This window comes from Oryx dammah, unplaced genomic scaffold, assembly GCF_014754425.2.
Source record: "Oryx dammah isolate SB20612 unplaced genomic scaffold, SCBI_Odam_1.1 HiC_scaffold_2, whole genome shotgun sequence".
NCBI classification, from domain to species: Eukaryota; Metazoa; Chordata; class Mammalia; order Artiodactyla; family Bovidae; genus Oryx; species Oryx dammah.
In genome coordinates, this window is record NW_024070186.1 from 170,487,913 (window position 1) to 170,515,720 (window position 27,808).

The 27,808-nt window shown below is 40.3% G+C and overlaps 1 protein-coding gene across 5 annotated transcripts in view; it reads right to left on the reverse strand.

Moving 5' to 3' along the window:
• Positions 1 to 27,808, reverse strand: part of PARN (poly(A)-specific ribonuclease) — a 197,243-nt gene that overhangs the window by 30,614 nt on the left and 138,821 nt on the right. For 3 of the 5 annotated variants that reach the window (XM_040256623.1, XM_040256648.1, XM_040256640.1), the window contains exon 22: positions 23,389 to 23,578. In XM_040256623.1, coding sequence (XP_040112557.1) covers positions 23,389 to 23,578 — 190 coding nt within the window. Of the gene's footprint in view, positions 1 to 17,436; positions 17,634 to 22,093; positions 22,272 to 23,388; positions 23,579 to 27,808 lie in introns of those variants that run through there. The other 2 variants (XM_040256655.1, XM_040256633.1) reach the window with 2 other exon arrangements.

A 27,808-nucleotide genomic window follows, 5' to 3' on the forward strand; every position in this document is an offset into this window, starting at 1 on the left:
TAATTGAAGCTGAATTCACAATATCTGGAATTCTCAGGGGCTAGGAAAAGATTTAATTTTGCAACTAAAATTTACTTTTGCCTCCAATGAAAGGGTTTACTAATCATACCAGTAATATTGGGCTTCCCAGGTAGTTCAGAGGGTAAAGAGTCTGCCTGCAATGCAGGAAACCTGGGTTTGATCACCAGGTTGAGAAGATCCCCTGGAGAAGAATACTCACTCCAGTATTCTTGCCTAGAGAATTCCATAGACAGAGGAGCCTGGTGGGTTACAGTCCATAGGGCCAAAAAGAGTTGGACATGACTGAGCAACTTAGCACGCACATACATAGCACCAACAATCAAACCAAATGACTCCCCTCACCATACCAAAAGCTCAACTATTTTAGAAAATGAACTGCTTTTAACAACTTCCAGGAAGTTAAACATGACCAATTGAACAGAGGGATTTATCTGTAGAGAGACAGAAATATCCTTACAAAGGCACAGAAGAGGAGAGGCAGCGGGAGAGGATGGGATGTGTGCTCACCTTGGAGACACAGTCTTTGGAGATGACAAGTAAGGACAGGAGTCCCACAGAACATTGCATAGTGGGGGAAACAAATTTAAGTGTTGTATAAAAAGCTGGTTCACCCAATAGAGCTCTGCATAGTCTAGGCAAATAACAGGCACCAGATTCCTGTAGGTGATAAGGACTGTGCTATGCCAACAGAGGGAGAGGCTTTTCTAGGACCCCCACCCCATTCCTGTGAAGCCAGGGGGCCAGCATTCCCCCAAAGTCAACAGAAGCTGGAAAGGAGGTTTTGGGTCTGGAGAAACTGATCCCCTCAGAGAAGCACCAGGTCCAGCAGTAGAGAGCGACATTGACTTGGGCAATAAGAACTAACAGAGGAAGGAGGGCTTCCCAGGTAGCTCAGCTGGTAAAGAATCCACCTGCAATGCAGGAGACCCCAGTTCAATCCCTGGGTCGGGAAGTTCCCCTGGAGAAGGGATAGGCTACCCACTCTAGTATTCTTGGGCTTCCCTGGTGACTCAGATGGTAAAGAATCTGCTGGCAATGAAAGAGACCTGGGTTTGATCCCTGGGTTGGTAAGATCCCCCAGAGAAGGGCATGGCAACCCACTCCAGTATTCTTGCCTGGAGAATCCCCACAGACAGAGGAGCCTGGCGGGCTACAGACACGACTGAGCAACTAAGCACAGCACAACAGAGGAAGGAGTATCCCCCATATAGTAAGAAGTGAGCCTCCAGGGCACCAGCGGTCAGGTCATCTCCCAGAAGCTACAAATTAGAAAATCAAGCTCTAAAAGAACTCAGTCCTTAGAGCTAGTATCACACTTAACACGGAATGCTTTTGCCCTAAGATCAGGAACAAGGCACAGATATTGACTCTCACCATTTATATTCAAAACTGTACTAGAGGCTCTTGCCAGAGAAATAAGGCAAGAAAAAGAAATGAAATTCATAAGGTCCTTTGGACAGAGAGAAATACAAATGCCTTTTTTTTTTTTTTAACAGATTGTCTAAACAGAAAACACCAAATAGTCTACAAAAAGGTTGTAAGATTCAAGGATACAAGGTCAATATAGACAAATCACATGTATTTTTTATATCAGCAGTGAATGACAAGAAATTGAACCTTAAAATGTATGACTTATCAAAAAGATATGACTCACAGTAGCATCAAAAAATAAAATACTTAAGGACAACTCTAATAAAACATATGTAAAATCTGCATGCTGAAAACTACAATACAGTGATGTGAGAAATCAAAGTAAACCTAAGTGAAAATATACACTGTGTTCACGGGTGAGAAGACTCAATATAGTTAAGCTGTTAACTCTCCCCAAAATGATCTTATGTTAATAGATTCAACAAAATCCCAATCAAAGTTCTAGCAGACTTTTTATAGAAATCAACAAATTGACTCTAAACTTTCTGTGCAAAAGCAAAGAACTTGGAATAAGCATTATTTTTTTTTAAAGAAGAAAATGGTTGAAGGATCTGCTATCTGATTTCAAGGCTCACTATAAAGCTTCAGCATAAATCAAGACACTGAGGCACTGGCATAAGGAAAGACACAGATCAATGGAATATAACAGAGTCTAGAAATAGACTGCATGCATATGGCCAACTGGTTGACAAAGGAATCAAGGTAATTCAACAAAGGACAGTATTCTCAAAAAATGGTGCCAGAACAAATGGACATATATGCAAAAAATGAAACTGTATTCATAACTCATTCTGTACATAAAAATCAATTGGAAATAGATCATATGCCTAAACATAAAACTATAAAACTTACAGAAAAAAAAAAAAGAAAGAAAATGCTTATGACCCTAGTTTAGGCAAAGATTTCTTATGTACATTGGAAGAAGCACAAGCCCTAAAGAAAAGCATGAGTCTCAGAGAAAAGATATGTAATTACAAAGCCAGCTTCTCACCTCACCACACTACAAGGAGAAACCATCAGTAAGTTCTGCCTCCAAGAACTTCTCATCCCTTTTCAGTTCTTTCTTAAACAATATTGAAAGTGAAAGTGTTAGTCACTCAGTCATCTCTGACTCTTTGTAATCCTATGGACTGTAGCCCACCGTGCTCCTCTATCCATGGGATTCTCCAGGTAAAAATACTGGAGTGGTTTGACACACCCTTCTCCAAGGTGATCTTCCCAACCCACATCCCTTATGTCTCCTACACTGGCAGGTGGGTTCTTTACCACCAGTGCCACAATACTGGATGGCCAAAAATAGTCAAGCCTTTGAAGAAAGTCTTTGAGAGACAAAACCCAAAACACTCCAGGATTCAGAGAGAAAAAACTGAGGAAACAATGTAGGGAGCTGAGGGAAACAACGTGACTGGACAAGACTACTGTATTTGGAAGTCAATGCACAGGAAAATGAAGACACAGCAATAAGCATATTACTCGGATTTCACTTGGAAATAAGGTAAATTATCAAGTGTAAAGAGTTGAAAGTGATTGCCTCTGAGGGACAGAATGGGCGTGACAGGGGACTGCTGCTTTTTACTGTAATTTTTAAAAATATTATTTGGCTTCAAAAGAACAATGCTTATGTATTTTGTTGACAGTATTTTAAAAGAAAAACAAGTGCCAAGAACTTCACAAAGTGAAGTTGGTATGTGACAAATCACCATACCAAGTAAATTGCTACTTGTCTGTCTTAAATTGCCAATTAAGGAAGAGTATGCTCTCTTAATTGGCTTCATGACCATGAGTAAGAGACAGCTTCTCTGACTCCCCAGTTCTCCTCTCTAACACAGAGGAGGGTATACAAGATCACCTCCAAGTCCTCTCCAGCTTCCACAAGTATGTGGCTTTATCAAGCAAGACTTCTGTTCATACAGTTATAGGCACTGCTATAATAAAATAAAGAAGAATTTATATATATATAGCATTTGTAAGTAGAAACGACACACAAGAAAAAGTTCAAAGCCAGTTACCTATAAAACAACAAATTATAGCATGAGTATCTTAATCCTATACGTTTTTGAAGACATTTAATTTCTTTGGAAATTGTCAGTTTTGGTTTTTGGTTGTCATTTTTGGTTCTTTTTCTCACAAACCCAGTAAACCCAAACTGAAAAGGAATAAACCCCATTAATGTCAACTGAACAGGCTCAAATGTGGAGGTAAACTACTGTTTCACAAATGACGACAAAGGAAGGGAAAGGTGGGGCTTTTTCATACTCATGGAAGGCTCCACTCCTTCTCTCTGCTTGGACACCCACCTTTATCTGACGCCCACTGAAGCCAAAAGATCTGAGCTAACAGAGACAGAGAAACTGGGAATGAAAGAAGAGGACAGAAAGAAAGCTAACGACCATGTGGACAAGGCTACTGTAAATTCTAACAGTATCATTATATTCATGAACTTAGCTATCCTAAGTGGACATTCACATTACAGAGTTATCATATTAATGATGAGGTGACTAATTAAAGCCAAGATCCAAATCAAGACCTCCGAATTTATACTTTTCAACTGGAAAGAATCAAAGAATACAGCTATGTTTCTAAAGTAGCATCACTAAAGTATTATTCTCATGAATATTAATGGACTATGCTGAAACAAGGTAAAATAGAATACTCTTATTTGGTGCTTACTTTGTGAAATATTGCCACTGAAATACGTTCCAGATGTTTAGCCTGACAGATGCTTCTACGAGGGTTTATGGACTCAAATATTGGTAATTGTTATTCAAAATTAAACTTACAGAACACCTGAAAAACAAGATGAATTGGAATGTGTGGACAGTTTAATAATATTCATTAGCAACAATTTTTTAAAGAAGGCTACTGTTTTAATGCAAATGAGTAGGAGTTTAAAAACTGTCTCCATTTAGTGCTTTAGCACTAACAGTTTGGTCTGATGAATCAACAGAGTAGGATGGCGTTAGCAGAAGAGAACAAGGTAAGTACCTTGGCATGGAGAACATGTTTCAGCTCCCTGAGAACAGAGAACCAGCGACCAGAAGAGGTTCCGACACCAGGAAACCATGTGCTTCTTTCATCCTGGCTTGGATTTTGAAGACCCTTCTGGGGATAATTTGTGACTACAGCAAACTAAGAAACTAATCCCTTCCAAGAATGTAGAATCATTCATTTAAGAAGATGAGCTAATATACTTCATGGTCCTTCCCAAGAATTCCCCAATTCTTTACATCAACTATTTGACAACTGATGTTAACACTCAAAAACTGGTGGTCTGAATACTGATTCCTGTAGCATCACGAGTTTGATTTCCTTTTAAATCACTTTCCTTTAAAATATGTGATTAGCCAAGGGTGAAAGGTCTTCAGACTTGAGATATTCCAAGGCTTTCACAGTCAATGTCCTCCCACCTTCATATGGCTCTTTCAGATGAAACAGCTGTAAATAAGCTGGATGCTGGTATGATTATAGAAAAAAAATGTCATTCCATCTTGCCTAACCTTTAGCAAAGCATGTGAAAGTATCCAAGCATGGCCTCATATTGTTCAAAAGGAAAAAAGCAGACTGCATGGCCTTCTCCAATCAGCAGCTGGGTGGGAAGATGTGTTCCTAATGTCTTATGGTTCACTTGTTTATTTAAACCTTTCTCTGACTGACCACAAGGCATCATTTATCAGGTGCTGGAGCGAGCACTAATATGAATAAACAACAACCCCAACTTTATCTTTTCACGTCCTATGAGAGTCCCCATGGCAAAGAATTCTCAAGGATTCCAGGTGGCAGGGAAGGCATGTCAGAGGGCATTTCTGGGGGTGTGGACGGATCACAGATAGATGTGGAGGAGACAGGAGGCATCCTGGAAAGAATGTGAATGGGATCTGGGATGAAGGAGTGATGAGCACTTGAATCTGGGTGTTGTCATTTACTGGTTTTGTGACTCAGGGCGAAAAAGAGCAAGTCTCAGCTCCTCAATTATAAGAACAGATTATTGTGAGGGTGTAAGAGGCACACAGCAGATACTGAAATGCCAGTGCCTCCTCTGTTCCCACTCTGGACCATGGTGGGCAAAAGGTTCACGTTTTCTAGAGATGATGTTGATTATTAAAGTTTTCAGAGGCAGTGGCCCCAAGCTCTGCAAAGCATCAAGAAAGGAGGGGAGACAGAGAGAAAGAAGAGCAGAAGGAAGGTGCTGAGTGGCTCGAGCAGGTTGCAGAGCCTGGTCTGCATGGCTGGAAGGGTGAGAGGTGAGTGTTCCCAGCTTCCCTGGGGGGCCAGGGAAACCACCACCCAGACACCCATTTGTTAACTCACAGGTGCCTGGAACCTGCAGATTATCAGGAACCACCCAAACCGCCTGCCCCTGTTTCTAGAAGGCCCAGTTCCACTTCCTGCCAATATTTTATTAGGAAAACTTTCAATACACAGGAAAGTTTGAAGAGTTGTACAGTAAACATCCATTTAGGCATCACTTAGATTGTATAATTAGTTCTATTTTGGAAGTGAAGACTTGAACATATACAGCAGATTTTAGTTCTTCCTGCATCTGGGAAAAGTGGGTACAAAAGGAGCTGAAGGCTCCTATCTGGCAAAGGTCTGGCTTCTGTACTACCAGCGACGCAGTGGGATGAAATGAAACCCTTCAGTGACCCGTGAACGAACAAAGGGACCCACACACCTTAAACCTGTACACGGTATTGAAACATGGAGCCTTATCAGTACAAGGACAAACCTGCTGTTTGATCACAGCAGTCATTCTGCATCCTCACAACTCCCACCCGCCTCAAATAACACAAGGACGCTGTGGCTTCTGCTGGCTTCCAGTGTAGTAGCAGAATATTAAAAAAACCATAAAGTGTCAAAAAAAAAAAAAAAGAACTGCCAGAAAAGTGAACTGTCAGGTTTCTACACCTGGCAATTAAAATACAGATTTACATAATTCATACTTTATTTCAATGAAAACTATACTACAAACAGGAATAATCTTAACTGCACATGACCTGAGTACCTCAAACAGGAAATCTGTTTTGTATTTCAACATGAAAAACAGCATTTCAACTTCCCTATCATCTAAGTGTGTTGAGGGCAATTTCAATGGTTAGCAGCATTAGAAAAAATATTATACTCTTATATGAAGACAAGCACGAATATACAGAACTCATTATTAGAAACAGATAATTACTGTTAATTACGGTTAATCAAATAAATAGCATGAAGATTAGGAAAGAAAACAGTAATTTTCAAACATTACTGCTATCATGAAACATGATAGCGTCTACGATGGTACCAGCTCTGTAATCTGGAGCAAGACACTTCTCTCTGAGTTGTCTTAGCAGCGAGACAGGTCTACCAATGCAACTTAAGTCTCCTCAGGGGTTCTTCCTCTGTCCTCTGCCTGGAGAAAGGACCACTGCTCTTTTTTTAAATCTATGTATAATTCTATTTATTTATTTATTATTTCTGGCTGTGCTGGGTCTCTGTTGCAGTGAGGGCTTTTCTCTAGTTGTGACCAGTGGGGGTTACTCTCTAGTTTTGGAGCAAGGGCTTCTCATTGCTGTGGCTTCTCTTGTTGCAGAGCATGGGCTCAGGCTTAATTGCTCTGCGGCATGTGGGATCTTCCCGGATCAGGGATCAAACCTGTGTCGGCAGGTGGATTCTTTCGCACTGAGCCCCCAGGGCAGCTCCCAATGCTCTTCTGATGACGACGTTTGATAATCCTGCCCACAGTTCCTATTGCCCCTTTCCTCCAGTTACTGTGCCAGGCTGAGGAGACTCGACATCTCCCCTTCATCACCAGTCACTTTCCTCTCACTGTGCTGCAGTTTCTCTACTTAAAATCAGATGAACAACCCACCAAAGGCCACTACGAAGGGAAAGACCAGTGTTGAGCCTCCTAGAAGGATGACACCCTAGTACTTCTGATATTGGCTTGTACATCCCAGAGTCACTTCTCTTTCTTTGGAAAAAAAAAAAGCCAGAAATTACAAACTAAGAGTTTTACACTGATGATCTGTGGGACTAGATATCTAAAGCCTCTCCCCAAAGAAGTAAGTTTGAAATTCATATGTTTTAACCTTAGGGCTTCTTTAACACAGGATTTTTTTTTTTAAAGCAGGGGTCCCCAACCTCTGGGATCTAATGGCTGATGATCTGAGGTGGAGCTGATATAATAATAATAGAAATAAAGTGAGCAATAAATGTAATGTGCTTGAATCATCCAGAAACCATCTCTCCGACCCCCTCATTAACCCTGGCCCTGCTCCTGGTCTTCCTCAAAACTGGTCCCTGGTGCCAAAAAGGTTGGGGACTGTTCTTTTAAAGAAGACATGATTTGCTAAAATGAGACCTCTTTCTCAAATACGCACACTCTTAGGTGTATATGTGTCATCTTCCTGAGAGGCCATGGCCACTTACTATGGCTCCCAAAGGCCTGTAAGTTAGAATCCTGCATAACTTCAGCTAAATTATTTAGCTTCTCTGAACTCAGCTTTCTCACAGATAAATCAGGAGTATTCCAAGGGATCACTGAGTTGTTAGAGTTTTGAAATGATATAAAGCACCTAGCACAGTGCCTGCAATGAAGAATCTGCTTAATAAATGAGCTTTCTCGTTTTCCACATCGTTCGGCAGAGATTCCAAAAAGCATGCTGTGTGTCAGTGAGCTTTACATCTTTATACTGATGGGGACAAAGAAAGAGATAAGAAGAGGAGAAAGGTAAAAGAAGAATGCTTTATCCGAATGATTTATGATTTATCTGGATAAATGATTAATGGATTTATCCAGGGCTCTACTGGTTGTGAATTAATTTTTCACAAAGCAACTTAATACAACATTCATGAATTTTGCTACATGGTTGATCATTTAAACTAGGATGAAACATTGAGGTTTAGCTGGTTAGTATGTTTTATTAAGGAGACTGAAGAACATGAAAACCATCTGCAGCATAAAGAATCACTTTTTAAGAGACACAGAATAAAAGTGACTTCCAAGATACACAGCTAAATGAGAAAAGGAAGGTGGGGAAAAGTATGTGTGGTCCATTACCAACTAACAAGGTTTTATATGTAATTAATTAAGTCCTGGAGTCTAACTGGATTGGAAATACCACTATAAATTTATCTTAAAAGCAAAAAAGGGAAAGAAAGGAGGGAAGACTTCTCTTTGCATTTAAGAAGTTTATAAACAATGACAAATCTAGTATCAATAAACACCCTTAGAAATCAAATTATGGTTTCTAAATACAATTGCCAATCAAAAGGAACAGGGCCTTAGAGAAATGTCTGATTCTACTGCCTGCAATGCAGGATACCTGGGTTCAATCTCTGCGTTGGGAAGATTCCCCTAGAGGAAGAAATGGCTATTCTCTCCAGTATTCTTGCCTGGAGAATTCCATGGACGGAGGGCCCTAGCGGGCTACAGTCTATGGGGTCTCCATAGAGTTGGATACAACTGAGTGACTAACACTTTCACTTTCAAATACCCTGCAAAAAAAGAACCGCTTTGTATTGGCCGGACTATGGACATGGATTTGATAGCTTTTTTTATTTAAATGGCAGCTGTGATACAAACCCCAGGACACCCATCCAGCCAAAGAGCCAAAGAATAGTTCCTGTGACATGCCACCTTTGTCCATATAGTACCTTTTGGAAACCTACCACCAAACTTGGGGCCTTCACACCAACAAAATTATAAGTGTTGTTAGGTATTCATGTAAGAAGTCTTGCTATAGCATGGATAGCTGTGATTGGTGAGTCAACTGTCCATGGCTACCAGTTATGCCAAGATTGTAACAGCATTTTTACTTTCTACACGACAAAGAAGCTTTGCAAATAAAATCTTAACACTTTGAAAATAAAAATAAAAAAAGAAATGGTTGATTCCAAGTATAAGGTAGAAAATGTACAAGTAGAGTCTGGAATATCTTCTTAAGAATATCAGAAGTTAAAGAAGCTACTAACAACTATTGGGATTGCAATAGAAGACCCAAGAAACAACTGGAAATGGCTCCCACCAGTCAGGAACAAGATAATCTGAGCATCAAAAAGAAGAATAACTGTAATGTATTAAAATATATAAAATACATATTTTATATGTACTTGATTCAAACAAAATAAACCTCACTGCTCACCTCTGAAAGGTTCTAGGAAATCAAATTTTTCTGAAAACTAGTTTTAAAAAGGTGTGTTGGGGGGAGAGATTAAATCACTCATTCTGCCTTTTTTTTTTTTTTTTTTTTTGGCTGTATTGCGTGACATACGAGATCTCAATTCCCAAATGAGGGATCAACCCTCAGGCCCTGTATTGGAAGGGTAGAGTCTTAACCAATGAACCACCAGGTAAGTCCCATCTGCTTTTTCTATATAAACTATACTGGCAGGTAACCAAATAGATGATAAGAGATTTTTCATTTTAAGAGCATCTGGGACAATAAGTGAAGAAATAACAAGCTATATTATTATTTTTCAACCTTTAATAAAATAATGAATCTATCCATTGATCATTAATGGCTACTAAAAATCATCAGATAAAAAATTGATAGGGGAACTTCATATTAGATGAACCAGGCTAGCAACATTTGAAATCACATGATCAATCTTATCACAAAAGGAGAGAAAAGTAGACTATTTGTGCCATCCAATGCAATGCAACAGGAAATACACAACAACATGTAAGAGCTAGTCTTGCCATTCAGTTTAGCCCTGAATCTGATTGAGTTTATAGATCTAACTACCGGTTCATTACAAACACAGTAGTCAGGTAACACGTTATACAACCTTACAAGAATGTTCCAGAATATGGGAACTTCTACAGAGCAAACAATCTGGTATTCTAAAATCTACTGCAAAGTTACAGGGGGTACAGGAAAAGGAGAGGAGGAATTCAGAGATTAAGAAAGAAACGTGACACATCAATCAAATGTAATATGTGAACTTGTTTAGAAACTGGAGGTCAAACAAAACAATTATTTTTTAAAAAATCTGTGAACAAAAAATCTGAGACTTCCTTGAAGGTCCAGTGGTTTAAGAATCTGCCCCGCCAATCCAGGGGACACAGGATTGATCCCTGGTCTGGAAAGATCCCACATGCCACAGAGCAACTAAGCCTGCATGTGGCAATAACTGAGCCCGAGTGCGTAACTACTGAAGCCTGGGCACCCTAGAGCCCGAGCTCTGCAACACGAGAAGCCACACAATGAGACGCCCTGTGCACAGCAACCAGGGAGCAGCCCCCCTCACAACTAGAGAAAGACCCCACAGCAACGAACAGCCAGCATGGCCAAACAAGCAAATCATGTGAAAAACAAAAGGAGATCTGAACACTGGATCTCTGATATTGAGGAATCATTATTAATGTTTCAGTGTGGGAGGAGTATTATAGTTTTGTTGAAAAATGGTTGCTCGTCTTTTAGATACAAACATATGTAGACTCATGCCTGAAATCATTTGCTGTCTATGATTTATTACAAAATTACCTGAAAGGGAGAGGGAGAGAAAGAGTACTAATGAAGCAGGACTGGCCATATGTCGATCACTGACACTCTGTGGTAGCTAGATGCTCATTCATTATGTTATTTTCTCTACTTCTGTATGTATTTGAAATTTTTCTGTAATGAAAAGTTTCAGGATTCATTAAAGCAGAAATTCTAAAGGACCTCTCTTCTGTTTCCTAGGATATCACTTTAAAGTGAAAAGACACAGCTCTTGGATGTTTTCTTAGATGTGTGGTGATTACAGTTAAGACAATAGTCCCAGGACTTCCCTTGGCAGTCCAGTGGTTAAGAATCTGCTTTCTACAAAAATATACAAAGGAGAAAAGACAATTTCTTTAACAAGTGGTGCTGGGAAAATTGGTCAACCACTTGTAAAAGAATGAAATTAGAACACTTTCTAACACCATACACAAAAATAAACTCAAAATGGATTAAAGATCTAAATGTAAGACGAGAAACTATAAAGCTCCTAGAGGAAAACACAGGCAAAACACTTTGACATAAATCACAAGATCCTCTATGATCCACCTCCCAGAGTAATGGAAATAAAAACAAAAATAAACAAATGGGACCTAATTAAACTTAAAAGCTTTTGCACAATGAAAGAAACTATAAGCAAGGTGAAAAGACAGCCTTCAGAAAGGGAGAAAATAATAGCGAACGAAGTAGCTGACAAAGAATCTCAAAAATATACAAGCAGCTGATGCAGCTCAATACCAGAAAAATAAATGACCCAATCAAAAAACGGGCCAAAGAACTAAACAGACATTTCTCTAAAGAAGATATACAGATGGCTAACAAACACATGAAAAGATGCTCAACGTCACTCATTATCAGAGAAATGCAAATCAAAACCACAGTGAGGTACCATCTCACGCCAGTCAGAATGGCTGCTACCAAAAAGTTTACAAACAATAAATGCTGGAGAGGGTGAGGAGAAAAGGGAATACTCTTACACTGTGGAAATGCAAACTAGTATAGCCACTATGGAGAACAGTGTGAAGATTCCTTAAAAAACTGGAAATAGAACTGCCATACAATCCCACTGCTGGGCATACACACCAAGGAAACCAGAACTGAAAGAGACACATATATCCCAATATTCATTGCAGCACTGTTTACAACCTAGGACATGGAAGCAACCTAGATGTCCATCGGCAGACGAATGGATAAGAAAGCTGTGGTACATATACACAATGAAATATTACTCAGCTATTTAAAAAAAACACCTTTGAATCAGTTCTAATGAGGTGGATGAAACTGGAGCCTATTATACAGAGTGAAGTCATAAAGAAAAACACCAATACAGTATATTAATACAATATATGGAATTTAGAAAGATATGCAAGACAGTAAAAGAAACACAGATATAAACAACAGACTTTTGGATTCTGTGGGAGAAGGCAAGAGTAGGATGATTTGAGAGAACAGTATTGAAACATGTATATTACTATATGTGAAACAGATGACCAGTCCAAGTTTGATGCACGAAACAGGGCACTCAAAGCTGGTGCACTGGGACAACCCAGAGGGATGGGATGGGGAGGCGGGCAGGAGAGGGGTTCAGGATGGGGGGACACATGTACACCCATGGCTGATTCATGACAATGCATGGCAAAAATCACCACAATACTGTTAAGTAATTAGCCTCCAATTAAAATAAATAATTTAAAGAAAAAACAAAAATAAATACATAAATCTAAAAAAGAAACAGTCTTCTAATGCAGGGGATGTGGGTTTGACCCCTGGTTGGGGAACTGGGATCCCACGTGCAGCTGGGCAACTAAGTGTCCGTGCTGCAACGACTGAGCCCCCGTGTGCCACAGCTAGGGAGAAGCCCAAGTGCTGCAATGAAGATGCTGAGTGCTGCAGTGAAGATGCCATGTGCTGCAACTAAGGCTTGATGCAGCCAAATAAGTAAAAAAAAGAAAAAGACAACAGTCCTCTATGTGGCATGTAGCTAGGTGCAATCGGTTTGAGTACCTTCTTCCCTTGAGGATAAAGCAGCGTACCAGACCTGGGAAAATGTATAGGGGGTTTGATGGATAGTGGAAAGCTTGGGGTTCTGTAGCTGACCTGGTTTCAGGCTCCAGTTCTTTGTCAAGAATTGTTTAATCTCGCTGGGCCTCCGTGAAATGGGGATAACCTGCCCCACTCTCCCCGCCGAGAGCTGCCATGAGCATCTCAGGAATGAAAATATGAGAGTCCTAGCTCAGAGCAGGCACTGGGATACTGGCATTCGGAAATTTATTCATTCATTTATTAACCAAACATCTGAGTATATCCGCTGGGTCAGACTCTAGGTTATGTGCTAGTGAAATCAAGACATAAAAAGCATGGCACCTGCCCTGAAGGAAACAGGAAAGTAAATGAATGATTATAGTGGTGAAAAGCAATGTATTTTAAGTTCTGAAAGGATAAACTGTTGGATCTGGAATTCTGTATTCAAGCAACACTACCAATTATGAAAGTGAAATTGAGACATTTTTATAGAGTTTACTAACCATACACTATTAATATATATATGCAAAAAGGAAAAGAAAAATCACTCCAGGAAAAGATTACTTCCCTTAAAAAAAAAATCTACACATGAAAGGCTGGGATATTTGGAAAATTATCTTTGGGTAGCAAAGCTTTAATGGCATAGGAATCAATTTTCTTCTCTGTGGGCCCCATTATGCTACTTTTTCTCTTCAGAATATTACATTTACACAATCATATTACAGATGCTGTATACAGGCTTCCCAGGCAGCACTAGTGGTAAAGAACTCACCTGCCAGTGCAGGAGACGTAAGAGACACAGGTTTGATCCTTGGGTTGGGAAGATGCCCTGGAGGAGGACATAGAAACCCACTCTAGTATTCCTGCCTGAAGAATCTCATGGACAGAGGAGCCTGGGGGGCGACAGTCCATAGGGTTGCAAAGAGTCAGACATGACTGAAGCAACTCACGGATTATAGATGCTGTATACCTACTGTCATCTCTTAGAATCAAGATTCTCAAGGAAGCACAAAAGAACAGATACACAAAGGCAGTAAAAATAAATAAATAACATCACTCACCAAAGTGAGAAGGGAAACAGACAGAAGGTAATACACAAGTGTTAAATTTCTAATCTTTTTTAGAAGTGATCAAGATACATTGGTCAAAGTGTGTAAGAGGAGAAACAGAGGTATAATTTAAAAGTACAGTGATAACAGAAAATGAAGAAAATGATAATAGTAGCTGCCACTGGGAAAAAGAACAGGGAGTGTGGAGCCAAGATTTCCTCCCTTCACTTTATATTCTCCTGTACCATGCAAATTTTTAAAAATTATGTGCATTTATCACTCCAATGGTTTAAAAAGTGTCACGGGAAACACTTTTTTTGCTAAAATATGTGTAACTTACAAGTTCTACAGTGAAATTTCCAACATTTAGTCTGCCTAAATACAAGAAAGATATTAAGGTAGCTAGACTTGATAACTTTTATAGTCTTTTCCAGACGCTAAGGGTCTATCCAAAGGGAGAGAGAAACTGCATCACTGTCATTTGGATAATATAAAGACACACCTGTAAAGTCTGTTCCTAAGCTACTGAACCAAGAGCAAAAAATAGGAAATTTCCCCAGGAAAAGGCAGCTGGAAACCAGGAACAGAAACAGCAAAACTAAATGGAGATTTCTGCAATGGAACCAGGAGCAAGAACAAATGAACAAGAGAAAGTCAACACTGAGAGGGAGTAAGTGGCCTCCAGGGTAAAAGGGGTGGGGCGAAGGCTGCAAAGATTCATTCTGAGATGGGGGTGGAGTGGGGTGGGTTTCCCAGGTGGCATTAGTGGTAAAGAACCCACCTGCCAATGCAGGAGACACAGGAGACACGGGTTCAATCCCTGGGTCGGGAAGATCCCCTGGAGGAGGGCATGGCAGCCCACTCCAGCATTCTTGCCTGGAGAATCCCATGGACAGAGGAGCGTGGCAGGCTACAGCCCATGGGGTCGCGAAGAGTTGGACATGACTGGAGTGACTTAGCACGCAGCATGGGGTGGGGTGGCAGGGGTGCGGTCTGGAAGTGAGAGGCAACCGCTCCGCCATAGAAGCTGGAAAGCAACAAATGTGCAAAAAGAGGACCAAGACATAGAGGACAAAAAAGAGTGAGTACAAGTTTCTTCTGCTCCAGACAAGTGCTGTCTAACCGTCTTCGTGAAATCACAGGGAGAAGGAGTGTCAAAGAAATTCTAGTACATAGATGATAGGTGGAATTTGAAAACAGGCAGTACCCAGTGAAAGGGTCAACTGTCTTTTCTCTATTGGATGCCTGTCTTTATTATTTCAGTGTGCACTGCTGTGCTTAGTCGGTCAGTCATGTCTGACTCTTTGCGACCCCACGGATTCTATCCCGCAAGGTACTTCTGTCCATAGAATTCTCCACGCAAAAATACTGGAGTGGGTTGCCATTCCCTTCTCCAGGGGATTTTCCCAACCCAGGGACAGAACCCAGGTCTCTCACATTGCAGGTGGACTCTTTATGGTCTGAGCCACCAGGAAAGTCACATTTATACATTTCAGTATGGTAAAGGAATTTCACAGGCTCATTTAAGATACTGGTTCATCCAATCTTATTTTTATTATATACCGCTTAACCAAAAGTTCTCCTACTACAGGGATTTTCAAAAATCTAACTCTTTGGGTTGAAAAGAAGCTACCTGCTATTTGAGGAGATTCTCAAAGGGTCTTGAGAGTTTGTATCAGTTTCCTCTTCATGCCCTACCTACACTGGACACAAGGTAAAAACACTTGGGATTTAAGATCTAGAAGGGACTTTGGCCCCCTTTCCAATAAGATGCCTCATTTAAGATGAGAAAACACAAATACTGAGCTCTTGCCGGTACTCACGGAAGGGAAGAATGGACGTAGCCTCTGCCAAGGTACCAGAAGAGCGCAGGCTGGAACACTTCTTGTCCAGCTGCCTCTAAGTCAGTTCCCTTTTCACTCTGTGGGCTCTGCTGTCTCTATGGCATTTTTTTCAGTCGGAGGAGAGAAAACACTTGCTCCACAGACCCATTTATGAATAAACATGTAAGCAGTCTGACAGAGCAATAGGTCCTGGGACCCAGTCTGCTTCATCTGAATCTTCTGTGTCTCTAAAGGGCTTTCCCTCCATTTCCTAATGAAATATGTACATTCAATTACTTGCAGAAACCACTAACTTCAGATGAAAATTATAAGAAATCTGAAAACCATAGCTTTGACATATGCTTTAGCGTTTCCTACATAAGGAGGAACTCCCAGGAGCTACAGAGGAATGAGATGGTTGGATGGCATCATCGACTCAATGGACATGAGTCTGGCCAAACTCTGGGAGATGGTGAAGGACAGGGAAGCCTGGGTACTGCAGTCCCTGGGGTGGCAGAGTCAGACACAACTGAGCCACTGAACAAAAACAACAACTACATTTTCAAGGAAGGATGAAATTTAGTCCCACAGAAAGGAAAGGCTAGAAGGAAGACAAGCCAAAGGGTTTTTTCCTAATAGTTGAAATAAGCCAAAAAGAGCAAATAACCCACAGATATGATGGACCAAACCTCTGTAAGGGCAAAGTGGCTTTGGAAAACCATTTTCTTTAATTACAGAATATCCTTAGTAAAATGAGAAGGGAAAGAGCATCTGTTTTTTTAAGACTGTTTCAGACATCAGTGTCTGCTTATGGGGACTAAGTATCTATTAGTGAGATCTTAGATGTTTCAGCATCCACTGCAAAGGAGGATTCTTCAAACACTATGCCAACCTGTACTTACTCACTCAGATCTCTTGCCACCAAACCAAATCTCCTTTTTCCCTTCTCAAGCAAATCCAGTACAGTTTCCCAGAACTGAAGCCCTATCTTTTGTCCAGTTATCAACTATAAACTCTTTGAATATTCTGAATCTATTATAGAAAAGACTTCCGCCACAATATCAGTACAAACAGAAGAAGAAATGGACAACCACCTCCAGGGAAGGTGCTGACAGCCAACCCTGGAAGCTCAGCAGTCATGAGGTGTCTCCCAAGGTCTCAGGTCAATTCTCTAAAGGCAACAGGAGCAAGTCACAGAGCCAACCGTAAGGGCCTTGACAATCTTAACTGGACTTTTCTAATTATGCTTGAATTTTTGTTTATACTTATGCTATTTTCCCCAGACTTCAGTCCCCCCCCCAACTTTTTTAAAAGAGTATTAACTGTTTTAAAGAAAAAGAGAGAGAAAAGGAACAACAGCAACAACATGATCAAGTTTACAGAATGTAGAAGTAAAATATCAGACAAAAGTTCACAAAGGATGAGAGAGACAGATGGAAATACACTCTTGTAATAATCTTACACTGTTCATGAAGCAATGTAACTTTCACTTGAAGATAAACTGTGATTCATGAAAGAGGCATACTGTAATCTCAGAGGAGTACTTGGCCAACAGGAGTATACTGTGAGCCAGATACATAATTCTAAATTTTCTAGGAGTCATCATTAAAAAATAAACAAATAAAATGAATTTCAATATCTTTATTTAGCCCAATATATAAAAAATGTTATCATTTCAACATGTCATCAATCATTCAAAATCATGCATGTTTTAAATTTGTAACATCTCAGTTTGGACTAGACATATCTGAAGGACTCATTAGCCATGTGTGGTCAGTGGCTACCATACTGGGCAGCTCTAGAGCAGGAGTCAGGAAACTTTTCTGTAAAGGAACAGATAGTAAACATTTTGAGTTGTGTGGGCTACATAGTCTCTGGCATAACTACTGAAATCTGTTATCATACTGCAAAGCAATCAGAGGCAAAATGTAAATTAATAGGCATGGCTGTGTTCCAATAAAACTTCATAAAAACATGTCGGCCAGATCTGGAAGGAAATGGCAACCCAATCCAGTATTCTTGCCTGCAGAATTCCATGGACAGAGGAACCTGGCGGGCTACAGTCCAGGCGGTCACAAAGAGTAGGACATGACTAAAGCAACCAACACAATACAGTTTGCCAACCATTACACTGGAGCAATGGCAAAAAATAACACAAAGAAATATAAGCAAAAAGTTGATAGGGAAGATAAAAATGGGAGGCTATAGTATCAGTAAACACTAAATAACACACAATTCATCTGAAAAAAGACAGAAAAGAGGTACAGAGGGACACAGAACAATCAAGACAAATAAGAAAGGAACACCAAGATAGAAGACAGGTTCATTTGCATCATTAATTAGGTTAAGAATAAATTAGGCAGGAATTGCCAGAATGGATAAAAAAGCAAGATCCAACCATAAGCTGTTTATAAGAAACCTACTTTAATTATAAAGACAAATAAGTTGACAGTAAAAGGCAACCATATAGGATAAGAAACAAGAGTGGCTGTATTAATACCAGATAAAATAAACATTAAAAAAGTTATTTCTAGAACGGAGAAGAAATATTCCACAATGATAAAACGGGAAATTCATTAAGAAGATATAACAATCTATAAGACAGGCATACATTTATCAAAAGAGCTTCAAAATACATGAAGAAAAAACTGATAAAATTAAATGGAGAAATAAATCTACAACTACAGTTGGCGATTTCAATACCACTCTCAGTAGCTCAAAGAAAAAGTATACAACCCTCCCACCCACCCCCCCAAAAAAACCCAACAACAACAGTTAAAAAACCTAACTCACAATCAGTAAAGATATAGAAGAGTTGAGCAAAATCATGAACCAATGTAACTTAAAATGATATTAATGAAATATCACACTCACTCGAGTGCACACAGATGATGTTCCAAGACAGAACACATGTCAAGCCATAAAACGAGTCTCAGTAATTATCCCAGAAGTCCTAAATACTTCACATGTTAAGGAAGAAAGCACAGAGAAATTAGAAAATATTTGTGATAGATAATAGTGAAAAGACAACATGTCAAAATATGTGGAATGCAGCTAACAAAAACTAAAGGAAAATTCACAGCTTTAAATACTTCTACAGAAAAGAAGAAACATAACTTCAATGAGTTAAGTTCCTACTTTACAATGGGAGAATAACATATGAAATTCAAAGAATCCGAAGAATAACTATTAAATTCAAAATAAGCAGAAGAAATGATAATAAGAAGAGTATAAATAAATGAAAAAAGAGGACACAAATGCAATACTAGGTAAGTCCTGGTACTGAGAATTAACACCTGGCAAGGAAAAAAAGAGAGACAACACAAATTACTAATATTAGAAGTTTTTAAAGGGATATAATTATAGATCCTACAGATACTGAAATTATAAGGGAATATTTTCAGCTAATAATTTTATGCCAATAAATCTGACAACTTAAATAAAACAGAGTATTCCTTGGAAAACACAAATTCATAAAGCGATATAAGAAATAATAGACCCATATCTATTAAAGAAATTCAGTTCACCATCAGAAACCATTTTCACAAGAAACCCTTATGACCAGATATCTTCACTAGTATAAGTAAGTCAGTGTTAGTCGCTCAGTCATGCCCGACCCTTTGTGACGCCATGGGCTGCAGCCCACCGGGCTCCTCTGTCCATGAGATTTTCCAGGCGAGGATACTGGAGTGGGTTGCCATTTCCTTCTCCAGGGGATCGTTCCAACCCAGGGATGGAACCTGGGTCTCCTGCACTGCAGGCAGATTCTTTACCGACTGAGCTAAAAGGTAAACTTGACCAATAATTTAACCAATGCCCCCCTCCCCTCAAATCATATACACACTGTCACCAAATAACAGAAGAGGAACTTCTAAACTATATGAGGTCAGCATTATCCTGATACCAAAACTTGACGAAGATATAAAAAAAGAGCAAACTACAATCTAATATTCCTCATGAACAAAGATATAGAAATAATTAACAATATATTAAAATCCGGCAACATGTAAAAAGGAGTGTTGATGCATCATAACCCAGTGGATGTATTGGGTCCATGACCGATGGACCCAATCCACGACCCAGCTGGATTCCTCTCAGGAATGCAAATCTGACTAAGCATTCAAAAGCCAACCAATGTCATTCAAAATATTAACAAAGGGCAAAACCATATGACAATTTTGAAAGATAGGACTTCCCTGGTGGTACATGGGCTTCATCCCCCTCCAGGAAAATTCCACATACCATACAGCAACTAAGCCTGTGTGCCATGACTACTGAGCCCGAGCTCTAGAGCCCATGAGCCACGACTACTGAGCCCTCGAGCTCTACAGCCTGTGCTCTGCAACAACAGAAGCAACCACAATGAGAAGCCTGCACATCGCAATAAAGAGGAGCCCTCGCTCACTGCAACTAGAGAAAAAGCCTGCATGCAGCAACAAAGACCCAGTGCAGTCAAAATAAATAAATAAATAAATAAAGGTAAAAAAATTAAAGAGGCAAAAAGATACAGAAAGAGTATCTGAAAATATCCAACATCTATTCATGATACAAAAGTCTTAGCAAACTGGAAATGGAGGGTAACTTTCTCAACCTGAAAAAAGACTTATAAACAACCTATCAATCATAGATCAAAGGGCAACACTGAACAAATACTGTAAGCAAGGAAAGGATATCTACTCTTCCCACTTTAACAATATACTAAAGGTGCTAGTTGGTGCAATAAAGCAAGAAAAAGATAAAAGACACAGAGATTGGAAAAGAGATAAGACTGTTATTAGTATGCCAACATGACTGCATAAATGAAAAACCCTGCAGAACATTAAGAAAAAAACCCAACCTATCAGAATAAGCAAATTTTAAAAGGCTGAAGGGATATAAGGTCAATATATATATAGACTTCACTATATATATTGAAGAATTAATTATATATCCATATAGAAGCAGCAGACAATTTGAAAATGAAACAATTCTACTTATGATTACATAAATAATATAAATATTTAGGGGAAAATGAGCATAACTACTGAGCCCAGATGCTCTAGAGCACGTGCTCCACAAGAGAAGCCCATACACTGCAACTAGAGAAAGCCTGCATGCCCCAACGGAGATTCAGCACAGAAAAAAATTTTTTTAAAATTATTTTTTGTGGAATACAAAGGATCTAGAAGAGCCAAAACAATACAAAAAAGAAGAACAATTGTTGGAGGGTTTATGCTACCTGATTTTCAAAGTGAAAGTCACTCGGTTGTGTCCAACTCTTTGCAACCCCATGGACTATACAGGGGGTTGAATTCTCCAGGCCAGAATACTGGAGTGGGAAGCCCTTCTCTTCTCCAGGGGATCTACCCAACCCAGGGACTGAACCCAGGTCTCCCACATTGCAGGCAGATTCTTTAGCAGCTGAGCCACAAGGGAATCCCAAGAATACTGGAGTGGGTAGCCTATCCCTTCTCCAGTGGATCTTCCCAACCCAGGAATCGAACTGGGGTCTCCTGCATTGCAGGTAGATTCTTTACCAACTGAGTTATCAGGAAAGCTTACTATAAAGTCGGAAATAAGAAAGCGTGGTATTGGCATAAGAACAGGTATAAATATGAGTGGAACAGAAGGATCCAGAAATAGACCTAGACATACATGGTCAATTTATTTTTGACAAAAGTGCCAAGTCAATTTAAAAGGAAAGATTTTAACAAATGTTGCCAGAACAACTAGATATCCATATGGAAAAAAATAAAGTCTGACTCCTATCTCATACAAAATTCATTTGAAATGGCTCAAGGTTAAATGTAAAAGCTAAAACTATAAACCTTCCAGAAGACAAGTTTCTAGAAAATTATTGCAACCTTAGGGAGGCAGAGTTTAGGGACAGGGAAAAATCCACCAACCATTAAAAAAAAATTATTAACAGGACTTCATCAGCATTAAAAAATCTGCTCATCAAAATACATCACTAAAAAAATGAATACACTACCCCAAACTCAAATAAAATGTACTTGCAGCACAAATATTTGACAGAGGATGTGTGGATCCAGAATATATAAAAGAACTCCTACAATCTACAGTAAAAAGAGGCAAGAGACTTATATATCTACCTCACACAGAAGATATCTGAATGGTTAGGAAGCACACAAAAAGGCGGTTTACCAGAGAAACGCAAATTAAAATCACAATGCAATACCATCTCGTATCTTCTAGAATGGCTAAAACAGGCTGATAATACGAAGTGTTGCCAAGGATGTGGAACAACTGGAATGTTCAGATAACATTCCAGCTAGGGGAGTATAAAATGGAGCATCCACTCTGGACAACTGTTTGGCAGCTCCTATAAAATTTAACATACACATACCCTAAGAACCAACAATTCTAACCTTAGATATTTACTCAAGAGAAATGAAAACACATACCCACAAAAACTTTTTTTATAGAAATGTTCATAGCAGCCTGATTTATAACAGTCCCACCTGGAAACAAACAAATGTCCACCAACAGATGAAAAGGCAAATACTGTATATTCATACAATGAAATACTACTGAAAATAAAAATTAATGAACTCTTGATACATACAACACTAAGGGTGAATTTCAAAAAGATGTTAAGTGAAAGAAGCCAACTATAAACACTGAGTGATTACATTTTTTATAGATTCCAAGAATAATCAAAATTAATCCACAGTGATAGAAATTTGAAATAGTAGCTTAGGATAGTGGGGGCTTGGAGTTGCTTGAAAAGGGACACAACAAAAATTTGAGGTGGGAGATAGAAATGTTCTAACATCTTGCTTTGAGTGGTGGTCACATGGGTATATCTAACTATTAAAACTCTTTGAACTAATTAAGTATTTTAGATTAGCACATTTTATCATATGTTTATTATACCTCAATTTTAAAAATCTCTAAAAACCATTTTAAAAGTATGGAAGGCAATCCAAAATATTAACAGAGATTGCTTCTGGGAGGTGGGATTATGGCTAACTTTTTCTTTGCTGATTCACTTTTCTCATCTTTATAATTTTCTACACTGAACTCCCCCTTCTCCCCCACCACCACTTTCTATGGTGTTTATGTTTTATAGTTTCACAAAGATCCTAAAATGTCGCCAGTATTCATCTTCTGAAAGTACTATAGGATTACAGGTAAGTAACAGAAGTGTGTGTCAAGTTCTCCTTCCACAGCGGGCATGTGGTTCGGTGTCTACGTGGGACACGGAAGGGGCTCAGAAGCTCAGCCAGAAGCACCGTGGCAGTCTGGGGAGAGGAAGAGGTCCGATGTGGGAGAGTTCAGCTCTGTCCCTGGCTCACTCACTGAGTGGTGGCCAAGTCATGGAGCCCCTGTTTCTTCACCCCTAAGATGGGAATAAGATATACTCCCTTTTCTGCCTCACTGGGGTTTTGTGGATGTTAGCTGAAATGGTCTATACAGCACAGGAGGAATTAAGGGAGTAGTAACTTCTGATATTATGTGAAAAGTCAGAAAAAGCCTTTCTCACAAGTCAGATTTACTACTCTTAGTCCCACAAGAAACAAATAACTTTGCTAGGACGACGCAAAGCTCTTCAAATCAACAACCAAGAACTCTTACCTGTTGGCGTGGTAATGGTGATTCTGCAAACCGTAGGAGACGCACTGCGTGTTTAGCCGCTTTGGCTCAACCTCCTTCCAACTATCTTCTGTCCACTTTCTCTTCATCTGTTTCTCCTCTCGCTTTTTCCCGACATAGTCAGCATAGGTCTGGATGCGATAGCTCTCTGCATACTTGCTGGTATTGACAGCTACAAAGAAAAGAACAAATCCTTAACAAAGGGTCTGGCCTGGCCCCAGGATGTTGGAAAAGTGGCTTGAGGTCATCAAAGGAACCCTGAGGTCAGGTCTGCCATTTAGAAGCCAGATGGCTTTGGGAACATCCCACAGCTCTCTCCGTCTGAGTCTCCTCACCTGGAGAAGAGAGCCCTGCTCCCTAGCCTCCCTTACAGGGTGAAAGTGCTCTTTAAACTATAAAGAACCAGAAGGATGTAAGCAAGACATTAATTTTCAGAATATCTGCAGGTAACATTACTGCCTGAAAAGTACTCATTTTCAGAGTAAGAAAATGAAAAACAAAACCAAACCGCCAAGGGAAAACTGTTGTGAAAATAAAGATGACAAGAAAAGCAATCTGGACAGCAGTGTTGATCCCCGTAGGTCTACTGCACGCCTGTGCCTGGTGCTCTGCATACGTGACGTCTAACCTTCATAGCACAAGGGAGAAGTCACCTTTGCTGATTATAAGTAAGCTGGGGCTGCCACAGGCCACGCTGCACCAGCGGCAGGGAGGAAAACCAGGCTGCTTGGACCCTAAGGCCAGGGCCCTTCTCAAAGATCTGCGCTTCCCTTTGGACTCTGCAGATTCAAGACAGTCCCACAATATTTGAGACCTGCCTCTTCTCTTTCTCTTCTTAAAGCCTGTTAATTCTCTGTAATGTGCTTCTGGCAGGAGTTCTTGAGAGCCAGAGTTTGTTCCCTTTTTGGTGTTAATGGGTAATAAGGCTAGGACTGTCTTCCTGCCTCTTTCTCGGAGGCTGGGGGCTGGAACATGGGAGTGGCCTGGGAGTGAGGACCCACAAAAACCATGTGGATGGGCCCCTTGTGCTGCTCTGGCTTCTGCAGTGTGAGCAAACATTCCCCGTCCACTGGTTATTACCCCCACTAGCAGTGAGACAGTAAGGGCTGTGCTGGCAGGGAGCTGCGGGAGCAGATCTGGGACCTATGCTGCTGGAAAAGCACCATGATGTCTGAAACAGTCTGTGTACCTATTTTCAGCGACTTCTTGGTACAGAGTGAAGGAAGTGAATGTTAGTTGCTCAATCATGTCTGACTCTTTGCAATCCCATGGACTGTAGCCCACCAGGCTCCTCTGTCCATGGGAGTTCTCCAGGCAAGAATACTGGAGTGGGTTGCCATGCCCTTCTCCAGGGGATCTTCCTGACCCAGGGATTGAACGGGGGTCTCCTGAGTTGCAGGTGGATTCTTTACTGTCTGAGCCACATAGAGTGGTTCCCAGTAAATATTATGTGAATAAATGTAGCAAGTGATGATGGACACATCAGAACTGGACAAGGGACTCCAGTACTCCAGGGACCTTGAACCGCAGGGACAAGACACCTAGATGAGACGCAGATACCGCCTGCATATCTGACGCACCCAGCTTCACTCCAAACAGACTGGATTTGCCTAAAATTCCTCAGCACAATAGTAGTTTATAGAATGTCATGCCTTAAATGCTTAGCCATCTGAAGAGCAAAAGCAAAATAAAACAAGAAGAAAAATAAGGAAAGACTCCCACTCTTTATTTAAAGTATTTTTTTTTTAATTAAGAAGTTTGCTGTACTTTTCAAATATTCACTCTAGAGTTAAAGAGGGGTAGGGTGGGGGGGGGGGGAACAAACCCTAAAGGTATTAAAGAACTTTTACACTGTCCCAAGGGAGTAGAGTGAGTTAGTGAAATGTGAGCTCAAAACAGCATGCTCTAACTCACTCACAAGGAGATAAACAGAAAGCAATCAGTTCTGCAGATATGCTATCGACCAAAGTCACTCAGATCAGAGAACTGCAGAAACAGTATCCTTTGCTGAAAATCCTATTCCTCGGGACAGTTACTTTTCTAGCTTCCAAAGGACTGCATGTCTGACTTTCTCAGCTCATTCATCTAACTGCCCCACAATATGTATATCCAACCAACATCATCCATCCATGCCTCCACCCAGCAGTTGCTCACTAAGTGTCTGTCTGTCCCAGGGACCATGCTAGACATCTAGTAGAACAAGACACAGTCTCTACCTCTCGAGCCCACCATCTCCCACACCAGCTTTACGCAGAGTTATAGAAGCCTGAGACTACCTACTATATAACAGTTCACCTCTCAGTGCGATGGATAATGTGAACCCACAGATTCTACATGCTTATTCTGTACCGGTCATTGGCAAGTGAGCATCTGCTGGATTTTCCTCTTTAGGTTTCACTCCTTACTCAGGCAGGTTTATTTTGAAGCATGTCCCCAAGGGAAGACATATGCCGCAATACCTCTCTCAAGTTTAGTTTGGACTACCAAGTCAAAGAGGAGGCTTGAGTCAACATTCCCCATGAAAGCAAAGGTGATGATAAGGTCATAAAGGAGCCAAGATGATCTACTTAACAGCATCCGACTGCTTCCAGTAATTTGGGTCCCAGCCCCATGGACAAATGCTTCAAAAGCTCCCTGATCATGATGGGGAATTTATCTGAGCACATTTGGAACGAGGAGCGCTTAAAGGGGGAAACAAATAACAATCCCCTTTTCACTGCTGGCCTTCACATGGCAATAATTTACCAGCATTCCTTCAAGTCCCAGCAGCTTTGCAGCTCTCGGCCTTTAATCTGGAAGCCAGCTCTGGCGCAGAGCCACCCCTCTAATGGATGAATCAGCAAAATGAATTGGCTGTCAGCTGCGTCCTTCAGTGATTCCAGCTCGCCTGTCAGAAACGGCGTGGAGCAGGAGGCTTGGTAACACTAACCTTTTCCAAATTTGTCAGGGAAATGCTTCAAGGCCATCTTTCGGCCATGCCACTCTGTTGAAGCCGCTGTGAAACCAAACACAGTGAGGGCCCTCCCCGGCTCCCTGTGGGTGAACAAGAGCACCTCCTCTCCTGCAGACTTCACCCACCCACAGCTTTGCTGAGCCGGGCGCCCTGTCTCGAAGCATTTAATCTTCACAACCACCCCACAGGGAAGAGACGTTCTAGTCATCACACAGATAAAGAGGCTGAACATTCGAGGAGCCACGCATGTCTGCTTACAGTCCTGCAGAGCGAGCGACAAAGCTGGTTTGGAACCAACATGTGAGCTTTTTAAAAAATGTAACATTGCCACAAGTCTGACATATATTTGTGTATTTCTGTGTCCGTTTAGATTGAGGATTATCTCATAAAATGCTTCCTTGAAGAGGACTTTTAAAGAACTACTTACAATGTTTAGATTTTTTTTTTCCTAAAAATGTAGAACCGTCCACCATAATGAAGCAAAAGATCTCTCCAACTAGGTCGAGAGCTACATTACGTTCACAAGAAGACTTAACGTAAGACATAGAGACCTTCCTACATTGATCTATAGATGTGATCCAATTCCAATTTTTAAAATTCCATTTTAATAAAAACATTGAAAAATTAAAGAGATTAAGAAAAATCTCAGCAGAACACTGAGCAGTGGTAGCCGGGGATTGGGGGGATGAGGCCAACCACCAAGGAGGCGAGGGAATTCTGGGAGTGATGCAACTGCGCTCTGTGTCTTGATTGTGGTGGAGATTACACGATGGTGTGCGTTTGTTAAAACAAAGACCCGGCCAACACAACAGTGGATGTGTATTTCATGGTATATAAATTACATCTCAATCATTCTGTGGAATCTGAAAGGTCTGATTCCAAATTTTAAATGGAAGACAAATGGGCCAATAATAGCCCGAACATTTCTGAAGAAGAATAAGAAAGGGGGACTTCCCTGGCTAGCTAAAAATCTTATTGTAAACCTGTAGTACTTAAGACAGTGCCGTAATGGTACAGAGATAAACAAACTGACCAATGGTAGAGGAGAGCCTAGAAACAGATCTAGGCATCTATGAAACTCTGATAACCAACAGAGGCAGCATGACGGCGTGCAAAAGGAAAAGTTGGAAAAATTGTTTATCCACGGGAAAAAAAGAAAAAAAACTGGATTCTTACTCACACCAGGCCAAAAAATCAACTCCAGATGGATGAAGCACTTAAATGTCAAAAGCAAACTTTGAAAACTTGAAAAGAAAATAGAAGTGAATATCTCTTCCTGAGCTTGAAGTAGGAAAGAATTTAAGATGATACAAAAAAAACGTTAAGCATAAAGAAAAGATCAATAAGTTTGGCTACATTAATATGAAAACTTGTGTCCGTCAGAAGATACTCTGAAGAGGGCAAAGACAATCTACATGCTGGGAGGAGATATTTCTAACATGTGCAACT